Here is a 27,346-nt window from a genome sequence, read left to right as displayed (position 1 = left end):
TTTTTGTCTAAATGGTTCTTTCAATTCAATTTGATCTTATTTATACAGCGTATATGTAACGTATATGTAACATAGTTCAAAGTTAAGCTAATGTCTGCTGACTCCTGTGGTTGAAAGAAAAATACCCTTAAGCGAGAGACAGACCTATCTGATTCTAGGTCTAGAGGATATACTTATATTGAATACTATATTATAAAAATGTAAGTGTTAATCATTAAAATTAAAATTAAAGGAAGCATTTGGTTGTTGCTGGGCAGACTTGGACAATCCAGTATAGGGAAAAAAACTACAATATTTTAATAAAGATTTATTGAGATTTAAAAAACAAAGGGAAGAAAAAAAGGGAAGCAATCGGTGTTCATTGGTCAGAGACATCGGCTGGGCATCACAATGATGGGAGGCCGGTAGATCAGTGCACCTTTAACATCTGAAGAACCTTTCTGCTTCAAAAAAGTTTCTTTTAGGTGTTAAAATATTCTTTAAAGAATCATTTCTTTTATACATTTTTATAATCTAAAGAACCCAAAAAGGGTTTTCTATGGCATTGCTGTGAAGAACCTTTATTTTAAAGTATAAAAGCAGCCGTTCACGCTTCATGAAATATTAGACTTCCAAGGTTAGGCGTATAATAGTAGTCTGGTGTATAATAGTAGTCTGGGTCTTATTTATGTTTTCGGTGGTTTATGTTCCTCACTAGAGATTGGTTTTCCTTCAGCTTGCCCTCCAGTATATAACACGAGCACATAGATGTTTGCTGCCACCCTTACAGTTTTGTAGCTGTTGGAGGGACTGCAGCTAAAGTCTTAGTAGAGAAGTCGCTGGATTCTGTTCATCTGTAAATCCATTCCTTTTGTTAAAACAGTAGCTCATTTTAATGTAAACCAACAAAAATGTTGGCATCTGAAAGCTCCAAATGTTGTTTTGCAACAAAGGCCTGAATGTTTCTGTATCAGCACAAATCTGGTTATTTTTAGACAATGCACAGACAGAGTTATTCTCTCAAAACAATGCTGTTTGGATGGAAATCCGTGATGTGGATTTTGAGCGACAAACTTGCCTCTTATTTTTGGAAAGTATTTTGAGAGCGTCTGGGACCTCCCTAATTTCCCACTGGTGCTGTCATGCATCGGCACCACTTTGTGTTATCTGCTCACTAAAAAACAGAGACCTCGGAGGAATGGAGATGGAAAAAAACCTCATCCAGACAGAACCACAGATGAGACAAGTCATGTAATTCTCTAGCAAAAGATTTTTGTCCCACCCTCAACCATCTATATTATTTAAATCCAGAGCCAGTGGGTTAGATAATCATTTTCAACAAGTGTCAATCATTTAGTGTTCATAAAAGCGGATTTGAATGCCTTTTTGCCCGGGGCTAAAGTGAATTCTCGGCTGTGTTGTTGCATTTGATGCCAGTCATTCAGGCGGGTTGTTATCTTGGTTTTTGAAGGGCAGGTGAGTGCCAGGTTATGATAATGTTAATGATATCAGAAGGCATTTACTTCAGAAGGGCACCTTCCCTAAAGCCCAAATACCTTGAGTGCATAATCCTTAAAAGCCTTTCAGCCATCTCATGTATTCAGTACACTTGATACACGATAACCTTTTACAAGTGTGCGTTTGGGGAAATAATTGTACTGTCAATAAATACTCTACCCTTTAAAAACATTGCTTGCTAAAGATCATATTAGACCAAAACATTTATAAATTGTAACATTTTATTTAAAAATATACGTCTTGAGGAAAAGTTCTGTTCAGTTGGCCACATCTTTATCCACTATACAGATATGAAATAGTACATTTTACAATACAAAAGGAAAAGCAGGGTTTGGAGAGAGGTGGGTGACAAGCATTCATTTCTGCACAAAGAAGTTGTAGGTGGTGATTTTAAAAGGGCTGTTTTGGCCAGAGCGAGCAGCAGGACTTTAGCAATTAATAAAATGCAGTTTACAGGAGTGCACATGGATCTCTACAATGTGGTGGTTTTGTGATCACTTTATATGCTATTAGTTTAAATTCCCCATCACATACACTACTGTGCAAAAGTCTTAGACTACGTTCAGACTGCAAGCCTTCAGATCCTATGTTTTTTTTTGACACTTCACATTTCCTGGCTTAAATCAGACACCTGTGTGAACTGGTCATTGTCCTGGACTGCATTTGCACTGTGCAAAATAACAATAATACATCATGCAGCACGCTGTAATATGGAAATGAACGTGCAGCCTACTGAGCAGGCTTGGTGGACTACATGCAGAGCTGCAGACCGGCCAGTCGACGTGTTTTATCTTTCTTCCGTGGGAGCTAGCGATACGAGAGCATACGAGCGGAGACGGTCTGCTCGCGGGTTGGTCATCTGGGCAGTGCTGCAGGACAGTTAAACACTTATTTGCGTGTTATGGGCTTTCGTTTATCTTTAATGTCTTTTAATGTGGTTTTGCAAACATGTTGCATATTTCTGCAGATGGGACGTGCATATCAGTCTAGAATTCTGTAAAATTCAGATTTGACTGTTCAGACTGATGTCACATTGCAAAACATCTGACATGTATCTGATTTAGTAACACATTTGGATATGGCTCAAATAAGAATTGAAAAGATCAGATTCCATGTGGTTTGGGCTGTTCAAAAAGACAGACGTGAGTCACCATATGAGCAAAAAAACGATTCTGACTGCAGTCTGGATGTAGTCTTAGACGTGTTGGTATTTTTTTCCCCAAATCTTTTGCTGTAGTATGTTAGTAGGAAATATCAGTTTACATTTCCAAATGTTCCTTTTTTCATTGTTTAAGACCGTGTTCTTCAACCCTGTTCCTGGAGGACCCCCTTCCAGAAAGTTTTAGATGTCTTCTTTAAAACGCCTGAACCAACTCATCAGCCTCCTTCCAGAATAACTCCCTAACAAGCTGATGAGTTAAATCAGGTGTGTTAATTAAGAGACCTCTAAAACATTCTGGAAGGGGGTCCTTGAGGACCCGGGTTGAAGAACATTGGTTTAAGGGATTGAACTGAAATGGACCAAGTCCAATCCAGATGTACTGTGGCAATGTCAACAAGAGGTTTGAAGAAATCTATGTGTGAAACTACCTAAAAACTATGTGCAAGTTAGGACAAAAGATGCTTAAACACAAAGGGTAATCGAACCAAAATTGATTTGATTTAATCGATAGAAATAAATTTGACAATAAAAAGCATCCCCAACTTTTTCATAAGTACCTAAAGTTCAAACAACTTCACAGTAATGTAGTTTTGCAAGTAGTTTTTTTCAGACCTCTTCTGGATTTGGTCTGTCTGCCAATTTTTTTTCTTCATGTAATAATAGACAGACTATGATAATGATGGTGAGATCCCATCTCTGTCTGGACCTCTAGCTGTTGTCAGACTGCTTTTGCATACAAAAATCTTACTGGATTATTACAATAATAAATTAAAGTACAAAATAAATGTTTGAAAATGTAAAGTAATCATTTCTACTGATGCACTACAGCAAAAGATATAAATAACTGGCTTAAAAACTTGAGGAGCTCAGATGCAAAAACTGCTAAATCCCAAAATGATATTAACCAAACACTCTTGGCACATATTATGTTCAATCAAGTGTTAGCTCAAAATATCCCACAGATAATTTATAGCATGTTAAAATGGTGAGCAAAAATTGTGTAATTTTGGGTGTGTTCTTTTAAATGCAAATGAAGAGATCTCTGCAATAAATGGCAGTGCTGTGGTTGGATAGTGCAGATTAAGGGGCGGTATTATCCCCTTGTATATATTCTAGGTTGATAGAAGCACTCAAAGTCAGATTTTTGAGGTATGTTCCCTTTAAATCTGCTTAATCGTAGCCTCAGGTCATTCAGAAACACCACTTTGTTGGCAGAATCCATTAAGAGTCTAATAAAAAGGCTCATTTACAAGAAAACATGTCAGACGCACTTATAAGGGTTTGCATCTGAACTCTTATTTATTGGGTTAATGTGCGTAAAACTTTTGCACCGGATTGTACGTCTAAACTATCAGGTTAGAATGTAAGGCTTGATTTTTTTTCTCTCTCTTTTTTTGGGATGTTGAAGGTGGTTTTTTTTAAGCAAGGTGAATTAAAGGAATACAGAAAGTAAATGATGATTTCACTAAATGCAAATCAAAGGATTTAGTAAATGTTGAATGTTCTTTGCTCAGCATACGTTTACTCTAAATTCACCAAGTACTGTTTGGTTTGTTAATATCCAGCTATACCAGCTTATGCACAGACATGGTTAGCTACATTTCTCTTGACCAACAGCACTTAACTGCTGTCATTTGTTCTGTGGGTTTTTCAAGTCAATAGTGTCTTCAGACATGCCTAATTAATATTGGACAGTTACTCATGTCCTGTGCCATATTTGTCAAACACACTATCATGAGGTGTGCTTTATTTATGCCGGTCTCTACTGAATTTGTGTAGAGAACCCCCTATGCCATGATATGACTTGATGATGTGTTTATAGCTTATTTTTAGCTGCTTTCCCTTAAGCTACAAGTTGATGAATAATTATTTTAGGAATGAGGCAATATGAGGGCAGCAGTGGGGTTTGAATTCTTCCCCACGGTGTTATCATGCAGTTCCCTTTTCCTCTAATGGATTTGATTGAGCTACACTACAGGACATAAGGTGCTCGTTCACTTGGATTAGATGTTATCTGGTGTTTGCATGCCCCACTCGCGCATCACTGCCCTCCAACACCAGAATGCGACAGAGAAACCCGCTGCAGTCGTCGCGGCTACTTTAGTTTGATACTAATGTCTGTCTTCTCTGTGCTGCATACAAATGTCTTCTGACCCAGCCGTCTTCCGCATGCTCTTATGAGAGATGCGCTACGCTTCAGCCTCTCTCCGCTTTGACGTCCCTTTCTTGTCCTCGCTCTTATTCTCACCCTAGCCATATCACGCTCGGACAAAAAGGCTTTTTGATGTCGTGGACCAGCGGGACTGTGGCTATAAAGAAACAGAACTGTCTTGTTTCCATGAAAGAGACCGACAGTGCGTTTTACATCTGTACCGGCTGAGTCTTGCTGGGGCAGAGGTTTGGGTGACAGAATATTAGATTAGTTTTCCCCAGGCTTAATTGACTCAATGTTGAGGCTGTCAGGTGCGATTATGCTCTTTGCTGCATTCGAGCAGTGCGATGCAGAGCGTATGCATTTATTTTTAGGAGACAATAGCCTGTGTCTTTCGTTTACCTGTTACGTTTTGCCGTCTATTTCGCTTCCCTGTTCGTGCTGGTGTTTTGGTAAAGTAGCATACCTCGGTGGTCATTTCATTAACGTTGCGGTGGTCTAAGCAGCATTGTACTATCACAGTGAGGATGTCAGCATTTGAAGCCATCTTATGTAAATGTGCAATGACAAATGAACTGTCTCTTTAATAGCAGAGCGAGCGTTTTGTCAGAATCAGTGCAGAGCCATATTGGACATTAACCTTTTTACACAAAGTGCCAGGCTTTTGAGATTTCAAGGAAGAGGACAGAGTTTATTGAATTTATCCAAATGCAGAAACGGGAAGGCTGTTAAGTGTTCTCATTAGTTCAAATTTAAGTCTCTATCAAAGTGAGACTATCGTTTCTGCCCCATGAGGAAGAGCAAAGTAACGTGAGCGATCTGATTTCCCTGTTCAAACCTAGATATAATCATGTGGCATAATTTGTAGCAGTACTTAGAAAAGGTAAAAAATATGTTTTGTATGTCTCTTAATCATTTATTTCCTCTCCCCAAATGTTAATTCAAGATCTATAGTGTTGGCTAACAGATGCCATAAAAATCTTTTTTATTAATCTTTTTAAATTTGCACTGCTCTGCATATGCAACACTATTTTTCACGGAACAGAATTTCATCATTTATCAGAAGATATGTCTTTTTTATGAACTGTTGTCTGGAGCACAAGGTTCCAGGCGGTTTGGCTATAGATTTTCTCATCTCCTCTGTGCTGCAGAATACATAGAATACACAAACCCCAGTGAAGCTATGACACATCCCACATCCAGCTTCCTTCTGCTGAGATTGATTGCCCCAGCTAGATATGAACCTTGCATTTGTAATACAAAAATAAACTTGTGAATTTCTCTATTTCCTCTTTATCAGGTTCAACCCAGTCATGTCAAGCTTTCATGGATTTCAAAGCTAACAATTCCAAAGAAATAGGCTTTCAAACTGAAAGGAAAAAAAGTCCAGAAGCAAACCCTGTTTCTTTTCAAAATGGACAAATGCTAAACCCATCAACTGCAGGAATAAATAAAGTTTTTATACTTCACACTCTTTGTAAGGCAGTTGCTGACATTTGCACTGCCCGTAGCCATTGATGATCACAAGAGCACCCTCTTCATGAGTAGGCTCATACTCATTATAGGGCACCTGTGTAGCCAGGTCCGCCATTGGCTGTCTCTGTTGGGTCCTCATCTGACGCCGGTTCTGAATGGCCGAGCAATGGCGGATCCGCCTCAGAGTGGGAGGGCAGCATTTTCGTGATATATACACTACAAAAATTATGAGAAAGAATGAAAACAACAGAGCCATAGTGCCAATAATGACCCTCTGGGTCAGCAATGTGTTGTCCATGGCAGAGTAGTCCTCTGTAACGGTATCTGCCTCCTCCACCGTCAGGGTGGTAGTCAGGGCAGTGCTTGGTGCTTGGGTGGTTTTAGTAGTAGTAGTAGTAGTAGTAGTAGTGGTGGTGGTAGTAGTAGTAACAATCGTAAAGCTCCCAAAATCCTCTGCATAGAAGTCTTGCGTAGGGGTCTGCGCATTTCCAAACAGGGAGCTTGTGATCTCGGGGAGCATGGCCTCCGTGGTAGTACTGGTCAGTAGAACAGGTGCTGAGAAATTTTGGCAAAGTTGAAATCCGTAAACGGCGTCCAGTATTTCCTCGCCCTGTGCGTAGTCAGGAGTGTAACAGAGGATGGAATGCTCCCATCGACCCCTAAACGTGCTTAGCCAAGTGGCCAAATTGCAGATCCGTTTGGTACATTCCCACATGTTGCTAGAAAGCCCGATAAAGTTTAGGGACTTCCACATATCCATGGTTTGGGTATCGAGGCTGGTCAGTTTGTTGTTATCCAGCAGCAGGATCTTTAGGTTGGGCAAAGTTTCAAACACATCGGACGTAAGCACTCGTATTTCATTCCCAGTTAGATCCAGTTTCTCCAGAGTTGTCCATTTCCATTCCATGGTACACGTTAAATTGTTTATCTTGTTCCACTGTAGATAAAGGAACTGGAGGGCGACCAGGCGAGGAAAGTGTGCCAAGTTAATCTTGGTCAAGTGATTGTGTTCCAAATGGAGCTCCCGGAGTTTAATTAACCCGGCAAAGCCGTTCCGGGCCAGGCTACGGAGCCGGTTGTTGCTCAGGCCGAGGTATTCCAGGCTCCGGCAATCCCAGAACGCCCGGACGGGTGTGGTGCGCAGGGAGTTCGACCGTAGATGAAGAATCTGGAGCTTCCGGAGCCCGTGAAAGAGCTCGGGCTCCAAAGCCGTCATCTGGTTAAAAGAGAGATCCAAAATCTGCAGGTTGATGAGGTGGATGAAGGTTGTGTTTGGCAGCTTGGTGATGCGGTTGGAGCTCAGGTTAAGGTCCTTGAGCTTGTACAGCCCCTGGAAGGCATCTTCATGCACGTTGGTTATTTGGTTGTGATCCAAGTGGAGCCAGGTAAGCTGGGTGAAACCGAAGAACTGGTCTGGACTAAGGTCGCTGATACCGTTGTGTCTAAGGGACAGTCCGAGGGCCCCTTTATCCACGCCGTCTGGGGGCGCCAGGAGGCCCTGTGTGTCGCAGTAAAACTGCAGGTCTTCACATCGGCATTTCTGAGGGCAGGTTGTGCATGACACGGGAGGGAGGCACAGTAGCATGCTGATCACACAAAGTGCCGCTGGTGCTCTTCCCACCAATGGCCACCTTGAATGGAAACCTGGGTGGGTTTAAAGATAAGAAAATAAACCGGGGGGAGGGAAATCTAATCTCTGCAGTACACAAAATGTTTTTTTTTCCACCATGATGCGCTCTTTCTATTTGTCAACACAAGTCAAAGCGATCTGCTTGTTGAACTGAGCATTTAAGTTTACAGTCTTGCATTCCTAAGGAATTTTTAGTATTAAATAAAAATACCTTTTTATAGTAATTCCAATGCATAAATGATTCATTTATATGCTTTAGCTGCAAGCTTGGACCATTGCTATTCATTTCCAGTTTCCTGGATTCTTTTTATCCATTCTTTTTATTTTCCCAATCAATTTTTTATTTCAGCGGTCATATTAAATTCGACTCTTAAGTCACCTTTTCCAGGCAAAAACCTACTCTTTCTTGCTACAAACCCTACGAGCAGTGCAGTATTTTAAGTATATAGATGTTTCTAGAGACACCCTGCCCCAGCTACTGTCCCCCTCCTATTCACTTCATTTGCTATTCACTACATTGCCTATTCAGGTCCAGACTCTGTGAATAAAAGGGCTAACTTACCCATTCTTTTGTGTACATCGGAGGCTGCATTCAACTGTCTTTTTCCGCAGACTTTTGGAGCAGCCAGATGGAAGAGAAATCCAAGGGAGAAAAAACCTTTTGAGTAAATACAAAAGGAATCAGGCTCTTCAAAAATAAAGCAGTGCCGAGCAGCCCCCCCACTTGAACCAAATTCAGGAATTCCATGTCCTGGGATGCAGTTATTTGCTCAGTCCTTGTTTTCCTATTCAAATGCTATTCAATTCCCAGATTAAGAAAAGACGAGCATTATTTGCCTTCCAAGAATCCTTAATATTGAAGTTAGCATCCAAAGCGACACTGCTGAGCAGATCCTTCGTCCCTCAGCTGCCTCTTTGCATTTCCACTGCAATGATGTCAGCTCAATTGGTTAATTGAAGATCACGCATTCCTCTTTCACTGTTTAACGTCCTTCATCCCTAACTTGTTGATGGCAGGCAGGGGCTGCGCTAGCAATGTCAATTCTCTGCAGTTCTGTCTGGAGTTTTCGGCACAGAAGAGGAGAGAGATGCGGTGAGGGAGAAAGAGCGGAGGAGAGGAGCTGGGATGCTATTCTGTGCTTTTGTTGCAGCCACTCGCTGCTACAGAGTGGTGGCAGGCTGGCGTCGATCATCATTGCAGTCGCTCGCTTCTCTCTCTCTCTCTCTCTCTCTCTCTCTCTCTCTCTCTCTCTCTCTCTCTCTCTCTCTCTCTCTCTCTCTCTCTCTCTCTCTCTCCGACTCGCTCGCTCTCTTGCGCTCTCCCTCTCCCGCTCTCTCTCTCCGACTCTCTCTTTCTCTCTCTCTCTCTCTCTCTCTCTCTCTCTCTCTCTCTCTCTCTCTCTCTCTCTCTCTCTCTCTCTCTCTCTTATGCGCGCTTTGGTTTGTTCCCTGGCTCGCTCGCTTTCCGCCTTGCACGTTTGCACGGTGCTTTTGCGTTTGATTCAACATACCCTCCCCCTCCTTTAATTTCTCCTTCTGATTCGTCACAGTCTGAATATTGATAACTGCAACGTGTTGCGGCAGTGCAGACACAAAATCAAAAATACCAATCTTTGTAAATCTCCTCATCCGTCTTCTGCTCAAATCCTGTGTCTTGTGTATATGTGTGTGTGTGTGTATATATCATTGTGTATATATTGAGTGTCACATTTGTTCTCAGCTTTATAGCAGTAGTTTTAAAAGCATTTTATTACTGATTAAAAAAAATAAAGTGTTTATCTGAATAAGGCACAAAGAGCAGATATTCAATCTAAATTATGAATTAAATGGCATCTTCCCTTCTCTCGCACCCATTCTGAAACGCGTCACAAGCAAACCGACGTCATAGAGACCTTTTATACTCCTGTGGATCTGTGGTAGTGAGGAACGAATGCTGGACCTAATAGAGCATTCACACTACATAACACCACAGGAGATTTTACTAAACACAAACATGCTCCGTCTGCATTTTTAGATGCTTGTCTGACTTACGACTGATTTTGTTGATGTAGGTTTTCTGAACTATATCTCTGGGGTCAAAACAAAACGCGTGCTTTTAAATAAAACTGAGGGGGAAGTTTCAAGTTAAAATCTCCTTGATCCTTTTTAGGGACCATTTAAAGTGATAAACATGTCGTCTGACTGACTCATTACTGTATTTTTTTTTAATTTTGCGATGAATTAGAGACCACATTTCTCGAGCGTTTTAGCTTACAGACAGCCCAACTGTTGTAACTCTTTGAATGCTTGAATTTTAAAAGCAATGCCACACCAGTCATCAAAGCACAGCTTTTGAAACACATTATGCGCCTTCAGCAAATACATTTCAAAACAATCACTCTCTGACATCCAAATGCCGGCTTTGAACAAGTTTCTAATTTGGCATAATATGTTATGTTCTTTTGTGCAGTCCTTTTATATACTTCTGCATGTTGTTTATTATTTTGGTACCCTACTGAAGCACTGTATCGTCTTCAACAATTTAAAGTTTCCTGGAAGAAGTTTCGATTAAGTCAGGACTAGGCCTTAGTTAAAGCCTGGACATTTTACATACCTTACAAAAACATAACTGGTGTGCATGTTAAGACAACACAATGGCACTTATGATTTTTAAGACCAATTCACTGATTGTGTTCATTGGGTCAGTATGAAACCCCTGTTGGCAGTTGTTGGATTAAAGTAAATGGGGGTTAGGGTTAGGTTAGGATTATGGTTAGGTTATCAGTGTATGCTTTTTTTAGTTACGACAGCTCGAGCATTAAGTATAGTCTATTTGTACACATATATAGAGAAACACAAACCTGTTTTTTGGCAGCCATTTTAAAAGGGCAATTTAAGATTACTGCATTTTATTTCATTTAGATGCACTCAGTCTACAGCATATTTTTCTGAACATGAGTGTACTGCCTGTGTTTATCTCCTTAAAGCAGTGTTCTTCAACCCTGGTCCTGGAGGACCCCCTTCCAGAAAGTTTTGGATGTTTCCTTATTTAAAACACCTGAACCAACTCATCAGCCTCCTTACAGAATGACTCCCTAACAAGCTGATAAGTTAAAACAGGTGTGTTGATTAAGGAGACATCTAAAACATTCTGGAAGGGGGTCCTCCAGGACCAGGGTTGAAGAACACTGCCTTAAAGGATTAATCCACTTTCATAAGAATCCTGATCAGATGACTTGATCAGAATTTGTTTTATGAAAGTGCATTAATCCTTTAATAATTTACTCACCCCCATGTCATCCAAGATGTTTGTCTTTCTTTGTTCTGTCAAGAAATATTTTTTTCTTTTTTTAGGAAAACGTTCCAGGGTTTTTCTCCATATGGTGGACTTTAGTGGACATAGCACATTACAGGTTCAATGTGGCTTCAAAGGACTCTGAATTATTAATTCTACAGAGCTTCTTTGGAACTGTCAAACAGACAACCTTACTACTAACTTACCAAATGGTTTAAAGAATTTGTAGTTTTAGACACACACCCAGTTATTTTCCACCTCCATGTGTACATAGAAAGTGTATGGAGTGCTAAAATTACTTGTGCCATTGTACTTACTGTGCTTTATTCGAACATCTGTGTTTCTTTTTTTGCCGATGGTCACTTTCTAGAATGACCTGGGCCATTTTGTGCGCGTGTGATTTATTTGTTTGTCATTTTCTATCTGTAGGTCATATTATTATAAAACAATTGTAGGCATCTCAGTGGTGTGTTATATCTGAGGATGGCTTTTTCCCCTCCACCAATCCATGGGGAGGTTTTTAAAGTCTGTACCTGACATTATTAACCGTGTGTGTGAAAACACCATGTAGACCTGTATGACTTCTTGGATCGCTCCGTATTGATTTTACTCCATTTTGCCTTCAGGGGAACGTGATCTAGTTTAAATCCGTCACGGTTTTAGTTATGGTATTGGTTAATTTACCATTCAAGTTTCTCCAGGATATTATCGTTGCTTAATCTCAATGAACAACCCGCCTAAAGGTAAATGATGTAAAATCGACAGCCTTTACACTTGAAAGTCTGGAGCGTTGTGAAGTGCTTTCATCCGACTGGCAGAAAATCAGGATAAGATTATAGCCGATGGCGTTTACTCGCCTCTTACAGTGTTACCACCCAACGGGTTGAGGTTGGAGGGGTGTCCACTAACCCATGCCATTGCCATATTTCATTGGCTGTCACGCTTTCACTGCTCGTGCCCCTGTGACGGCCTTCCCTCTGGCTTCTCCCCGTGCTGAGATTTACCCAACCCACTGCACATGAGCAATTTGTCAGGGCCATGTGAATGAGATCCATTCTTCTAACGCTAACTTGAAGCGCTGGTGAGGAGAGTCTCTGGTTGTTGGCCATTGGCCTTCAAAGCTGGATATTGCTTGTATTTATCATTGACATTGTCGTGCCCGTTGTCACGTTGATCATGTTGAACTCTGTTTGACCAGACTCAACTCGTCCTTTTGAACCTTGGCCATTGTTAAAGCTGTCTGATGGCTTCATTTAACATGAGCTCTTTGCTTGTATTTTAATCTGCTATGGTTGGGGCTGGGATGCCTGGAGCCAGTTAAAGTGTCTGTTGCGTTGAAACTAATCGGAGCATGATTGTCCCCCTTTCTTTTTTATTTTGTACTTCTTCTGCGGGAGAGTTATTTGTGTCATGATTTATTTTCGTGACTACGTAGGCCCAGCTCAAAAACTGACAGAGGAAAACTCGCGATTGTTTTGAGATGAAAAATGTGTCGTGAAGGAACGTGGGTGGATGCCTCACGACTGTACCGCAAGTAACGGTAGTCAGACAAAACAATAATCGCAAAAGGGGGAAAGAAGCAAAAACCCCAACAAAGCGAAGTTAGAGATTGAAATGAAACTATTATAACGTCCAATGACTCATGCTGTGAAACTTTTTCCTCCCTCTGTGCAAAAAGTAACTAATCATATCTTAACAAGTTTTTGTCCTTTCAGTCTTCAGATAACTCCCAGATATTGTGTTTTTATTCCTGTAAAGTTGAGGCTCTAACGTTTATTTTTCCATCTTTGTTTTCTCACAGGCTGGACGTAAGGAGAGGAGCGACGCCCTCAACACGGCCATTGACAGGATGACTAAGAAGACCCGTGACCTGCGCAGACAGGTTTATACTGTCCTCATCTCTCTTACTTAAATCTGTCTTCTGATATTTGTCAACATACTACGTTTCTGTGTCTGACTGCATAATTTATGTGAGACCCAGTCTTTAAAAAATCATCCAACATTATGTGAAAATATTATCTTGATATCTTTAATATTGAGTAAGATCATGTCAAAGTTTAAAATTAATGCTACACATCGACTATGAGACTTTAACCTGGATTACACAGAAAGGATCACGTGCTCAAATGCTTCATAGAAAACTTCCCAAATTTTATGTAACGATCATTTCATAAAACAAATGTAAGCATAGAAAGCACACGTACACCTCACTACAGACGTGAGATCTATAAAGGGTTGTGCACACCAAAACTTTTAAACGCAGCTGAAAACGCCTGGAGGATGCCGAATGCCAGCTGTTGTTTTTCAGCCAAGCATCTCTGAAGCTGTAATACTTGAGCTGTGAGCTTGTTGGTTCTTGTGATACTTGTCCCGCACCTACTCCACCGTGATTGGACGGCCGTGTGAGAACTGACATTGACAAGCGGAGCTTTTCACCTAAAGTTGAATCTCTTTCAACCCTTGATTCTCAATGGCGAGCACAGAAAAACCGTGAGCGCCGGCTTCTGGCGTAGAAAAACCGCTAGCTGCTGGATTATTTGAAAAATGCAGATCTTCCATTGGAAACAATTGAAAACATGCACTGGCTTGGGCGTAAAAGCTTTGGTGTGCATGCCCCCTAAGTCACAAATGAGTTTGAAATTGTGCACAATTTTTTTATTATGCATTAATGGACATTTACAATAAGGCAAAAATATAATATAAATTCAGCTGAACAGTTGCAGATTTCTGCCTTTATGATGCCTAATTAATGTCATTGACGTCTAAAAGAGTGCCTGCCAATGATTAAATCCATTTTAACAAGCATGATTGGCTTATATTTCCAAAAACCTTCAGCAGTTGTACATCTGCTCAGACCCTGACATGGTGCTAAGCACTTTCCATATCAAAGACAGTTTTTATAAATATGGACTTTGCCGTAGATTTTTGCGCTTTATAATGAGGCCCCTGGACAGTGTTCTTGACATTCACACATAAAGCGTCACATCTGTTGTTGCATTGTTATCATCTGTTGTTGCATGCTTTCTTTTATTACATGTGGTACAAATGAATCCATCAAACCCAGTTGGTTGTACTGATCATATAGTAGTTAAAGATCTGTTTGTATTTCTGCATATTCATATTTTCAGCTTCGTAAGGCTGTGATGGACCATGTGTCAGACTCTTTTCTGGAGACCAATGTTCCTCTGCTGGTGTTGATCGAGGCTGCCAAGAATGGTAATGAAAAGGAGGTGAAGGAATATGCCCAAGTTTTCCGTGAGCACGCCAACAAACTGATTGAGGTAGGCACCTGTTTCTGTAGTGTAAAGTGCCAATTAATGTCCCCCATTTATTCTGGACTTTAAATGCTGGATTTGTTTCAAAACACATGATGGAGCATTATTTGTACTCGTCCAGATTAGCTATTCTTTCCTAAACATTGCATCTCGAGGAGATTAGTGGAGATTGGTGATTGCTGGATGAAGCAGATAACTAAATCTTGTCTTTGTGCCAGACATTTGTGTTTCTTTACGTGTTGAATTGGTGTTTATTAGTTAGATAAGCCTTCATCTGAGCCCTTATTGTGTCCTCATTATTTTGCAATTTGCTATTTTTTGCATAAAATCATCCAACATAATGTAAAGAACAGGGGTGTAACGGTACACAAAATTAAAAGTTTAATGCATACCTCTTGGGGTACTTTTTTTTGGTCACGCTCCAGTTACATGTCATACATAAAATTACATGTCATTTATTTGTAAACATAAATAGTTTACATAGACTGCTTTGGTAGTAACAATATAAACAAACGGCCACATCAAAGTCCTTTTACATTAGTTTATTTCTGAAAACAAGGGAAATAAATGGCCAGTAAATTATCTAGCACGTATCAACTATTAGACTTTGCTAACATTACTCTGTAAAATTAATGTGTACAATGTTAGCTACAGTTCATTTGAATTCTTGCCTGGCTGCCAAACCTCTCCACACAGTTGTTATCCATGTTCGTCAACTCCCCTCGTCGTCAATATTTTATTTTCAACAAGGAATTTGTTTCACAGATCAGTTTAGCCACTAGCCAGACTAGGGCTGGGTATTGTTAGGAATTTCACAATTCGATTCGATTCCGATTCTTGAGGCTTCGATTCGATTCAATTCGATATTGATTTGTTTGCTTCAATATCGATTCAATAATAAGTAGATACACAAGTAATTAAGTACCTGAGTAGCCTATATTTTAATTTTAGCTTTTGGTGCAGACTTGAACGGAGTGCAGCTGCTGTTTGCCATCTTGCTGTTTTGGTAAAGCGTGTTTTGGTAAAGCGTTTCTTGTACAATGTTGAACGCTCTCACTAGAGCAGGGATATTCAGTTAGTTTGTCATGGGGGCCAGTTCATGAAAAGCATCTCATATAAGGGGCCGAAGATATATCAGTGATTATGACTTAATTTTCATATATTTAAACTCCATAACAACAAAATCAGTGCATTGTACAATAGGCTTTTTCTACAAACATGTATTTTCAAACTGCATACAACAAAATTAGTGCATTGTAAGTTAACATGTCCAAGTAGGCTTTTTCTACATCCAGACATGTTCATATGTTGTATTTTAAAACTGCATAACAACAAAAGTGCACTGTAAGATGCTTTAATTTACATTTAAAGGGGTAAATAAGAGCCATATCACACTCATTGAGAATTTAACTTATTTAATCACTTTAGTACACATAACAAAAAAGTTTACAATATGTAACATAACATTGTTTTATGCCGTTTTTGTCAAAGCTAATTATTTCACTACCCCTATTTAAACTACAACAGCCATCTTAATAACTGGCAAACATTAGTCTAGCTTCTAATAAGAGAAATTATACTTTTAGATTTCGCTAGAGCAGTAAAATCAGGTGTATGTTTGTCAATAGATACACGTTCAGTGGTGCAGGTGTTGGGCGCGATGATTGATTAACTGTCACTAATCGTTTTAATGCGTTTCCTTTATTAAGACATCTAATGTCATTGTGGATAAGCAAGTCATCATTGAGCCGACATATCAAACAACAACTGTCGGAAAAGCCGGTTTTGTAGATGGAAATACAAGAGGTTAAAACAGCCATAGAGTCCGTGGTCTCACCACTGTCAGTCATCGCGTCTTGATGTGCGGGCGCGAGCAGCTCGCGTTGGACCAAAGCACGAATATAAACATGTGACAAACCTGCTCGCGCCAGTCACGTGACTCGCGCTCTGCATCTCATGCTGTAACAGATGCACGCTCATCAACTCGTAACTGTAGGGTCCGTTGTCCAACTACATTTATTTTAATTCTAAATGTATTTATTCTAGAGATGTCTTTTTCATACATCAGACTACATAAAGGGCCGGATCAAATTACCTCGGGGAGCGGGCGCTAGAGTGTTGCCCACCCACAGCGCCGCCACTGGCCGGTAGGCTGAATCGATTCATGAATTTGATGAATCGATATTGAATTGAGGAACAAATAATTGCAATGCATTGATGAATCGATATTTTTATCCAGCCCTAAGCCAGACCAATAAATAAATACAGACCTGAAGTTCAATTCCGTTCAGACGCGACAACGCATGTGTGTCTGATGAAATGGTCTATAGTAAAACGTTCAAATATTTTAAACGGCTTTTTAAATAAAACAGCTGCTTGGTTTAAATACTTTTTTTTTTAAACCTGAGGGAATAACCGAATTTAAATGCTAACTTGCTACTGTAAATGAAACATTTATACGCTTGTCCCGCCTCCGGGGTTTCCTGATCGGACACTTTTCTGGTCCACTTTTTTAACTCTTTCCCCGCCATTGACGAGATATCTCGTCAATTAAGAGAAAACGCTTCCCCGCCAATGACGAGATTTTCCGTCTTTCCGCAATACCGCTATTATCCACCAGGTGGCGCCCTTCCGTAACTTTTTAAAACCGGAAGTATTGCCCTATGGCAAGCTGCTGCATGTCCGTGTCTGTTCTAAAGATCGCTCTGAATGGGATCTCTATGAAAAGTCCGTCACAAATATGGAATTATTTTTGCTTTTTGCTCAAAATATGGTGTTTTTGCAAAAACCTACCCATATTCAAAAGCTGATTGCAAAAGAACCACTAAAGGTAGGATGAAACGGTTTTTTTTGTTTGAAAGCAGAGGGTCTGTTCTTTCATTTGGTATATTGTATGTTTATTTATTTAAAGAAGAACATTTTCTGGAAGGCATTAAACTTTGGTGAAAATCATGAAAAACGCTGGCGCTGGCTGGCAACTTTTTTTAAAAACGCTGGCGGTGAAAGAGTTAATCTAGCGCGTTTTTACATTTGAAAAGTAGCGCAATGGAATGAGAGAACGATTTTGCCTTTAGCGGCTTTGCTTAACAAACTTGCTGTCCGCCACTTAATATGTTTGCGTGTTAACTTTTGAAGTCCTTTATTAAGATTTAAAGTCCTGTAATGAAACTGCATGTGTACCGTTACACCCCTATTAAAGAATATTCTGTAAAAATATAATCTTGATATCTTTAATATAGCCTAAGATCATGTCAGATATTGAAATCAAATATTAAAATCAAACTTTGATGCTCCAAATCTTATCATTAAATCATGAGACTTTAGGATTGTATACAATCGCATTTTTGTAGTTGTCATCATTACGGTTCTACCGATTATCTTTTCAATAATGGCAATATTTAAAGAGCAAGATGCCAGATATCACACTGCTATATAATTGGACACTCTTCGTTGTCACTTAAGGAAAATTCATTTGAGATGTTTTGACAAGTTAGTGCTATATATTGTGAAAGGCAGCTTTAAAAGTCTTTTATGATACTCAAACTAAATAGTGAATACTTGAAAATTTGAAAGTGAGCATCACAAGCACACCGATGCAGAAATAAATTTAAAACGCTAGCCAGCACCATCACTATTTATGCAGCGATGGTCTGTCATGACTGCTTGATCTAAGCCAGTTTGCCATAGCCTTTTATCTTTTATGCATCATATTCTTTGAGATGTGTCAGACAGGAGTCAACAAACTTATATTTTATAGTGCGAGACAAATGCAGCAAGGCTGGTGACTTTACAATGGCACGGTCAGGGAGTCATACATTTGTATGGGCAGTCACATCTGTGAATCATATTTCAAACTCCGCCAAGTAGTGAAACTCCCGAGACCAAGGTTAAGTGCTGCCTTGGGGGGAATGCATGAAACACTTGGATATCCTGGGCCTTTCCGATGGACTTTGAGGAATCTGCGTTGTATCCGTATGTGGCAACCACATTCACAACCAACAAATAGGTCGCGTCTCTTGTGGCGTTTTATTTTCGCGATAGATGTTTTCAAGCAGAATCACTGGGGGGTTTATATCTCATGCTTGCATTGGCAGGGTTAGCGACAAGCTGACAGAAATGTTAGCTATCCTCATTAGTTTTTCAAATCTGTTCATCTTAGTCCACCCTGTGGTAACGCGTCATTCATCAACGTTTCAGACTGACCTCTCCCCACAGGGGGCGGCCCTGGACCTTGATGTGACGTGCCGTGTACAGAGGATAAACTGGTGAAGGGAATCAAAGCGAGGGGGTAAATAAGTAAAAGACCCTCAGGTCTCAACGGGGGCTCAAGATAGTCAAATGTTAACACGTCACATCTTTTTCCTCTTTCAGTCTTTCTTGCTAAGACTCTGAGAGTGACAGCAGCTGATGACAGTAACATATGGATTCTAGTCCTAATCCAAACATGGATTACAAGCACAAAACGTGGATTTATTTTGATAATTCCTTTTGACAGAGGCCTTAAACAAATGATTGTTTTGTGTAATTTGCTTGTGGCTTTTCCTTTTATACAGTAAATTAAATGCAAACTTTTAATTCCATTAAATATATCATTCAGTATATTTCAGGGTTGGTTAACCCCTGGCACTGTTTCATGAGCAGGACACCTGAGTTAACTTTAATATTTTGAGAAAATTGTATGATAAACCGAAATGTAGAAATGTGTCATGAGATTTTGGACTCGTTTCTCTTGAGGTTTAGCGCCAGCGTCAGATTGCGGTGTGTGTACACGTATTTAATAACCATACTTATAAATCAAATTATTTTAAGCCTTTGAAACCAAACCAACAGTGCACACGATGTTTCTGTGTGAGGAGCGTGCAAGCCGGGCATCCGCTGCTCATTGAAAAATAGCCGTTCCTGCCCCAAACTCTTGCCACTGCTTGATTCAATGTTGCCATTGTGAATATTATAAAACCAAATGTTCCAATATTATTATAAACTATAAACTTCAATGTTTTTTCGCATTGTTCACAATGACATACACAATTCACATTTTTTTAAATTCAGTTATGTTAACCTATGTCTACAAACAAATAATTGATTTACAGTGCGTTTTTAGTTTTTCTTTTCTTGTTTAGAATTCTTTAATGCAATTACGAGTCTAGTTAGGCAGTTACATTTTTAATAAGTAATAAATGCAACCATAATGTAAACACGAACGGTAAATTAAACTCTTTTAATAAGGCACAATCTCTGTCCCATTTGGGGCATTTACTACATCGCCAAACTACAAAAAAAAAATTAAATAAAGAAAAATAAATAATGAGGGAAATAATGTCAGATAAAATCAAGCTTTAATGGCAACAGTCAAAATCTTTAGTGTTTCAGCTGGTGCTGACAAAGTTTTTCTGCCAATTTGTTTGTCCAGTTTGGAAATACAAAGTATTTCCAAACCCACAATTTGCGTCCGATTGCAGTCACAACAACTTTTGTTGCTTTCACTGTGTTTTTGCTGCTACAGTCACTTGCTGACACTAGCAGATGAAAATAAATGAAAATGTGCGCTTCGACAGAAATGCATAGATGGATGAGGATGCGTCAAATTAACGTACCTCATATTGATATTTTGTGTGTGGCATTGATGCATCATATCATTAGAAATAAAATTGATGCATTAATTCACATGGTTGCATTATTACATCGCTGATAAATATATTTGGTTGTAGGGGCAGTGTTTATGCATCTATAGACCGTTTCAGCAGTAACAACATAAACAAGCGGATTTCGTGGTCAACACGTAACTTCCGGTAACAGGAAAAAAAATTAAAAGTAGTTTTTTATTTATATAACAAGCAAAATAAACAACACATAGATTTCCTAGGAAACCAAAGCATTTGTTATTTTCGAGGAGGTATTTGTTCAAGAGTTCAGTTTTAGCAACTAGTCAGACCATTAAAAAAACTGAAACCGGAATTAAAGTTTGGACCAGATGCTTATCGTGCATGCTTAATAAAATGGAGACATGTCTGCATTTAGTAACGATTGGGTAAGTTATACATTTATTAGCAGTGCAGCTTGTAATTGCCAAACTGAATGCTGTGCACAGGAGGAGGAATGCAGCATTTTTAATGCAGGCACTAACAGCAAGGGAACTGCAATTACGTAAATCAACATCAGCCGGATGATCAGTGACGTGGTTTAATGTTCACTACGTCAGAATTGATCCAACAAATGCGTTTACATTTCCCATATTAGCTTTTTTTGGCATAAGTCAAAAACCACCTCAAGCAAGCGTAAAATCTTTTATTTGAAATGTGGTGATTCCATCACTTGATTCTTATGTGATACTTCAAAATGAGCATAAAAATCAGTGTGCTAGAAACCCAGCTTCACTTACATTTATGCATTTGGCAGAAGCGTTTATCCAAGTGACTTAAAGTGCATTGCAAGGTATATATTTTTTATCAGCATGTATGTTCCCTGGGTTTAAACCTATGACCTTTTGCACTTCTTCTGGAGTCTCTACCACTGAGACATACAGCAGGAGTGAAACACAGTCAACTCATCCTTTACCTCCCCTGCACGGGGCATGAAGTCAATACTCTCCAGGGGCTATTTTAATAGTGCTACTTATCTTCACATCTTTCTTCTGCTTTCTCCATTAGAACCTCAATAACCACTTCATTCATTCAAAGGGTTTTCTTTGTTTAGAGGTCTTTTACATTGCAGTCAGCACCGTTGGTGAAGGGTCTCCTGGTTATCTGCATGCGTCACAGAGGACTTAACTGTTACTTTTATGTTTGTCTTTCATTTTTTGTCTCTGCTTATATTGACTTTGAAATTCAGAGATTTGAGAGAGCAACGACTTTCCTCCGAGTGTCAGCGGTGGATGATATTTTTTGTTCGTGTACGTTGAAACACATCATTCCTGAAACGGTGCTAAAAATAGTACAAGCTTAGTTTTATTGCCTCCAGGCCTTGTTCTCAAAGGTTCTTGGCTGCTCAAGGAAAGCGAGATTGTAGAGGGACTGAACTGAGTGACACGTGCGACACAAAGAGCGAGACTAGGAGACCGAAGACGGGGCGTAGTAGCAAAGTAATGAAGTAGGGACAGGAAGTAGTTGATTTTGCACACTTATTAACGTGTCAGTCTTTTAATGCTACTTTTAATTTTAGTAGCTTTTTAAAAGATGAAAGATAAACTAAACATGTAATGATATATGAGAAGATTTAGAGTGACCAATGTAAGAGGAGTTAGAAGTTACCTGAACGTGTAATAAAAAAGGTTTTGTTCCTCTGCTTGAATATCCTTTTCATTTCCAGCTGCAGATGAGTCCTGCTCTTCAGCGTGTGCAACACAAACCACATCTAATGTGTAATGCATGTTCATAACAACACACTATACTAGAGACAGGAGCACTGCCATAGACAGGTGAAAAACCAGCTGTGTTGTAGGGTTGCAACATTGAATAGATAAAAATCGATAATGAAATATGTGATCTGTGAAGTCACATGCTCCAGCACCACAATCAGAAACGCGGACATTCATCTGCATGTTTATCAGGCCCTGCTGCTTCTCATCGTGCAACTAGCTTGTTTAAAAGCAAGGCAGCGTTGCCCGGACTGCATTGTTGCCAGGTCCTCTTCTTTTTGGTGAAGTTCTGAATTGGGCTTGAACTGTTTGCACATGTTGGTGTTTTTCTGTGGGTTAGAGATGGATAGGATTTAGTTCATAAGTTGTTGGTATTTGGACTGTGAATAATCATTTGGATGCTTTTGGACTAACTGGTTTTGTTACATGGATCTGGCAACCCCGACAGGACAATGATGAAAGCAAAAGTTGTTTAATATAAGTGAGTTTGTATTTGTTTAATTGTTGTAGGGTTTTTATAAAATTAGTATTGAACCACAAACTAAGCATCTGTTTTAAAGTAAAGGGAAATCCATGTTTTTATTACTGTAACCATGCATGTATATCACTTTTATATTATATTGAAGTATTTATTTTGTTAATATCGAACAATGTTAATTCTCATTAAGGTCTAAAGTTAAAGATGTATTAATCTGTGGCAAAATTTCCTTACCAGCACATTCCTGAAAACTCTATTAGTTTTATTTATTTATATTTTGACATTTAAAGAGATTTTACTATTTAAAAGCTGCCCAAACTTTTTTATTTAAGGCTCAAAATATCAAAATCAAAAAGATTATATTGGTAAAACTCTGTAGTAGTGTGTGGCTTTGCACTGTAAAAGTAAACTTCTGCACATAAATGCAATAATTGAGTGCCTTATTTATAGGGTGACCATACGTGCCATTTTTCTGGTTCTCGTCCTGGCCAGGATTTTGGGTGCATCTTCTAGAAGTTGTATTTGTCGACCACATACATCATTGAGGTTTATTATTTCAGGTTCTGTTTCAGAAAAGCAACCGTATGATTGTATATGTTTTTAAAAGAAATGTGAGAACCTCCATGATGTAAACAGTCGACAAATATGGAAGACTTCCGGAAGACGCACCTGAAATCCTGGCCAGTATGCGATGTGTAAAAATGGCACGTATGGACACTACTTATTTAGCATTAGTAAGTGAAAAATCTGAGTGCTTTTTTTTATCCGATTAGTCGATTAATTGAAAAATAATAATACTCACCCGATTAATCGATTATGAACATTATTGTTAGTTGCAGTCCTACTATGCTGATTTTGTGTTACTTAAAGAATTACCACACTCAGAAAAAAGACAGATTATAGATTGATATTTAAATAAAAATGTGTTGTTCAATCTAAAATTACTGAGAGCTGCAAGCTATTGATTGACATTTTGATTGTTGTAGGTGTTAAAGGTTTTTACAGTATTTCACCATAAAGGCTTCTTTTGATTACAATTGCAGTCACTGATTTAATAAACAAAACGCTTAAGATAAATAAAATAAATAAATGTTTTATAAAAGAATGATTTTGACTTAAGCTGAACAAAATGTGATTCCTGCTGTCATGATGCTGGTGTCTTGCGGGTAGATGACAGGGCGTTGTTAGGGCTGTCAGAGGATTTCTTAGAATTAGCTGTGACCGTTACACTGTACTTGAGATTTCTGACTAACACAAACAAACTGATGATCTGAATCAGGTGTTGTAAAACAATCCTGTAAGGTCGTCTCTGATGACTGGAGCTGAGAAACACTGCTATAGTCCCTAGGCTTTTATTCTTCATTTAAAATAGATGTATTGGAAGTTTTTCCACACATTATCATCCTCCAGGTATTAAACCAATGGCTTTGAGAAGTACACTGCAAAAATGTTTCAAGTATTTTTGTCTTGTTTTCAGTACATATGTCTTAAAATTCTTGAATCAAGATTTTGTTGAGCAAAAAACGTTTACTTATTTAAGATTTTATTTCTTACACCATTGGCAGATTTTTTTTTTGCTTGTTTTAACCGTAAATTCACTTAAATTTGATATTTTTTTCTAAAAACTAGATTGATTTAGGGTTTTTTGCCCATCAAGAAAACTCATCTTGAAACATATTTAAAATTATCCACAAATAATCTGATCAAATGTTAGTGTTGGGGTGATCTTTTTTCCTTCTGCACTTACCTGAGGTTAAGTAGTTTGCTCTCGGGCACAATGGTGAAGACTAATCATACTGCAATGACTTCTGGTTATCAGCTGTGAGCTTTAACCACCCTGGTTGAGTTAAACAGTCGGTGTTTCTCCTCTAAATTGCCGTGGTATGAAACCCGCTGTGATAGAGCTGTAATCTTCTAGAGTGGTCAATAGATGCGCTGTTGAGTGGCCCTCAGGCCAGATTTCCATCAGATGGTTCAAGCCAAACTGAGCGTATATCATGATGACCACATTAATAATGCTGTGCTTCAGAATCACACCTGCGCTAGTCCCAGAGCACTTTTTCTGTCTTGTCTGATGAGAGTTTGTGGCTAAACACTTCTGCACATCCTGAAGTGCTCCTTGTTCAAATTGTTGGCATGTATACATGTATTTAATGCTTGACTTGTGTGTTTGCTAATGGCACCCTGCTGCTCCAGATTCCCACTGTGGTGCTTGAGAAAGGGAGAGAAAGCAAGAGAGAGACAGAGAGCATCTCTGGTACTCCTGTAGTCAATGGGCCGTTTTCCCTGACTTCTCTGAGCTCGGTTTAAATTTACACACCACTGTGTTCTGGATTTTCCCTTAGCCAATTCCCAGACATTACACAAAGGAAGAGCAACTCCAACTTCATTTGAGGGAAGATTTTCTCAGTAACATTTCATTAAAATATCTCTTGCCTTCAGGATTGAACTACTCTGCAATGTGCTGTGTATATTTTGGTTTCGCAGTTCAAAAATGTTTTAATTTCTTGCCTCCTAAAATGGCCACTATAAAAAGATGTAGGTAATGTATTTTTTTGTTAAAGGTGCTGTAGTATGTAAAACTGCATTTACTGTAGGTATAGATGAATAATAAGAGTTGTGTAGATGGTAATCATGAGCATCAAACACGACTGTTTCCTCCTTATGTAAACCTCATGCATGCAAAAGATCGCTGGAAAACTGACCAATCTCAACATGACACCAACTGTGACGTTACAGTCCAGATGTACACCCCTAAATTAAGTACAATGTTTTTACAATGTTAAAAACAAAGTTGTGACTGCTGAGTTAGCACGGTATGCTAGTTAGCGCTATATGCTAGTTAATGCTATATGCTAGCATTTAGGCTGAAGTTCTACTATTGACGTTACAGTTACGTTTTGTATGTCCATACTGAAAAAAACACAAATTTAGCACTCAGAAACGTCCATTAACAATCACCAAACAATTGATTATTCCTCGAAATCTGATACAGACTCAAACATAAGGGGCCCTATCTTGCACCCAGCGCAATTGACTTTGTCCGTGACGCATGTATCATTCGTATTTTGCGCCGGCGCACAGCGGGGTTTTTCCCTCCACAGATGCACGTCAGCAAACTAGGGAATGAACTTGCGCTCCCTGGGCGGTTCAGCGCAAAAAGGAGGCGTGTTGCGGCGCAAACCATCTCTTATGCTATTTTGCAGTTTCAAAAAACAATTGCGCTACTAACCAAAAAAAACTAGTCTAAAGTCAGTGGCGCGTTGCGCGTGGTTCATTATGCTATTTTAAGGGCGCATGCTTGACCATAATGTATAGCGTGCACAACGCGCATACACTTTGCTTATCTAATCTACACAGATGCAACAGTTATTTTTGCAAATCATAAATTGTTACACTTAAAAATATTAATACACGAGATAAGGGGAATCATAGTGGTGAGCATTGTGGTGATAGTTTTTATTTATTCTCATGCAAATAACGATTAAAATATTTTCATAACTTTGTTGTGTGGCTGTATTACGTTTATTTTATGTAAATAATAGTTAAAATGTTTTCATAAGAAACCTTAATGTATATGAACTTGATTTGTAAGAGTACTTTGGGGTTGGACCTTGCTTGCGTTTCTTGGGTCCGATTTCAAAGCCCCGAAACCCTTTCAGCGGTGAGGGTGGACGCAGCGATGTCCTCTGCTGGCGTCAAGTCCTGAGGCAGATCCACCTCCCGTTACACGGCGTCCCCGATTTATGCTGGCAAGCGTGGGATTCCCCCGTACAAGGACGTCGGTCTCCTCGGCTGTGAACCGCTCCTGGCGTGCGCCTGGTAAATCCGTCATAATAATAGCAACCCGCCATGGAACTTGCGCCCTTGCGTTTAAAGGGAATGTTGGCTAGCGTTCTGATTGGTTTATTTGACGTTACGCCCAAACCACACCTATGAATAATGAACCTACTTCAGACCAACCCCTTATTGATTTGCGCCCGGCGCAAGAGTTATTTCTCACGCCGGGAAAATAGCAACAGCGCCCAAGATCCGCCCACAAACTCACTTGCGCGTTGCGCTTCGCACTTGCGTTTCAGATCGTTAAAATAGAGCCCAAGATCTGTTTACACACACACAGAGCTACTGAAGGAGAAACAGCCAATCAGAGCAGAGCTCAACATTATTATTCATGACCGTTTCAAATAAGGTAATAATAGATCATTTCATTCTAAAGGCAAATCCTAGGGTTGTAAATGGACATGAAAAACTGACTTTGGATCATTTTTGCACTTAATAAAGTCACACACCTTCTATGTGGATATCAGAGAAGATTTTTATAATGCATTCTTTGGCACCTTTAAGAATTTTGGTAAGAATAAATTTTGCTGTGTCTATATGACAATTCAGCTTCAGCAACAGGTGCCAGATTTGCTTACCTCAGCACTCTCTAGTTCAACAGATGATGAAGTTTCTGAAAGTGTCTGTAATATTTGCCTCTCGCACCTTCCTGAGGTAACGGCAGCTCGGTATGCCGATGATTTAATCATCTGTAGGAATCACTCCCTGATGCTGTCAGCCATCATCCTGTGAATTATATGAAATATATTCCCCTTGCGGAGAAAAGCCAGACCTCAATTTCAGGCCTATAGCTTGTGTTTAGATGCAATCCTCCGGAGACCTTTCTCTGCCGTATTGTTTTTCTGTTTGATCAAATAATCAGCCTAACAGGCGACAGCAGGTGTGTGTTATGTTATTAAAACTGTTTGTTGCAGCGGGGAAAACTATTTTTCATTTACTCTTCATTTGTCATGTCATAAAATGCTGCGTTGTTTTGTTTCAGGTGGCCAACCTTGCATGCTCCATCTCCAATAATGAGGAAGGAGTGAAGCTGGTGCGGATGGCCGCTTCCCAGCTGGAAACGCTCTGCCCTCAGGTACGCCGAAATTTCACCGATGGCCCTTGGCGCATCCACACTGCGCTCACAGCTTCAACATTTTTTTAAATCTGAGCTCTGTCCATGTAGCTTTCCATCAAAATAAATACGACTTAATCTCAGTCCTAATCTG

The 27,346-nt window shown here is 39.4% G+C and overlaps 2 protein-coding genes across 2 annotated transcripts in view; one reads left to right on the top strand and one right to left on the bottom strand.

The window, feature by feature from the left end:
- ctnna1 (catenin (cadherin-associated protein), alpha 1) overlaps positions 1-27,346 on the top strand; it is a 126,253-nt gene that overhangs the window by 50,659 nt on the left and 48,248 nt on the right. The window contains exons 8-10 of the mRNA XM_065274932.2: positions 12,993-13,073; positions 14,320-14,472; positions 27,121-27,213. Of these exons, the coding sequence (XP_065131004.2) occupies positions 12,993-13,073; positions 14,320-14,472; positions 27,121-27,213 (327 nt within the window). The remainder of the gene's footprint in view (positions 1-12,992; positions 13,074-14,319; positions 14,473-27,120; positions 27,214-27,346) is intronic.
- On the bottom strand, positions 1,722-9,115 carry lrrtm2 (leucine rich repeat transmembrane neuronal 2). The gene is made up of 2 exons (XM_065242380.2): positions 8,480-9,115; positions 1,722-7,931 (listed from the first exon to the last, which is right to left on the bottom strand). The coding sequence occupies exons 1-2, from the start codon at positions 8,481-8,483 to the stop codon at positions 6,271-6,273; spliced, it is 1,665 nt and encodes a 554-aa protein (XP_065098452.1). The 5' UTR covers positions 8,484-9,115; the 3' UTR covers positions 1,722-6,270.

The sequence above is a fragment of the Paramisgurnus dabryanus genome, chromosome 16 (assembly GCF_030506205.2).
Source record: "Paramisgurnus dabryanus chromosome 16, PD_genome_1.1, whole genome shotgun sequence".
Lineage (NCBI taxonomy): Eukaryota > Metazoa > Chordata > Actinopteri > Cypriniformes > Cobitidae > Paramisgurnus > Paramisgurnus dabryanus.
This window is presented reverse-complemented; position numbering and strand designations above follow the sequence as displayed.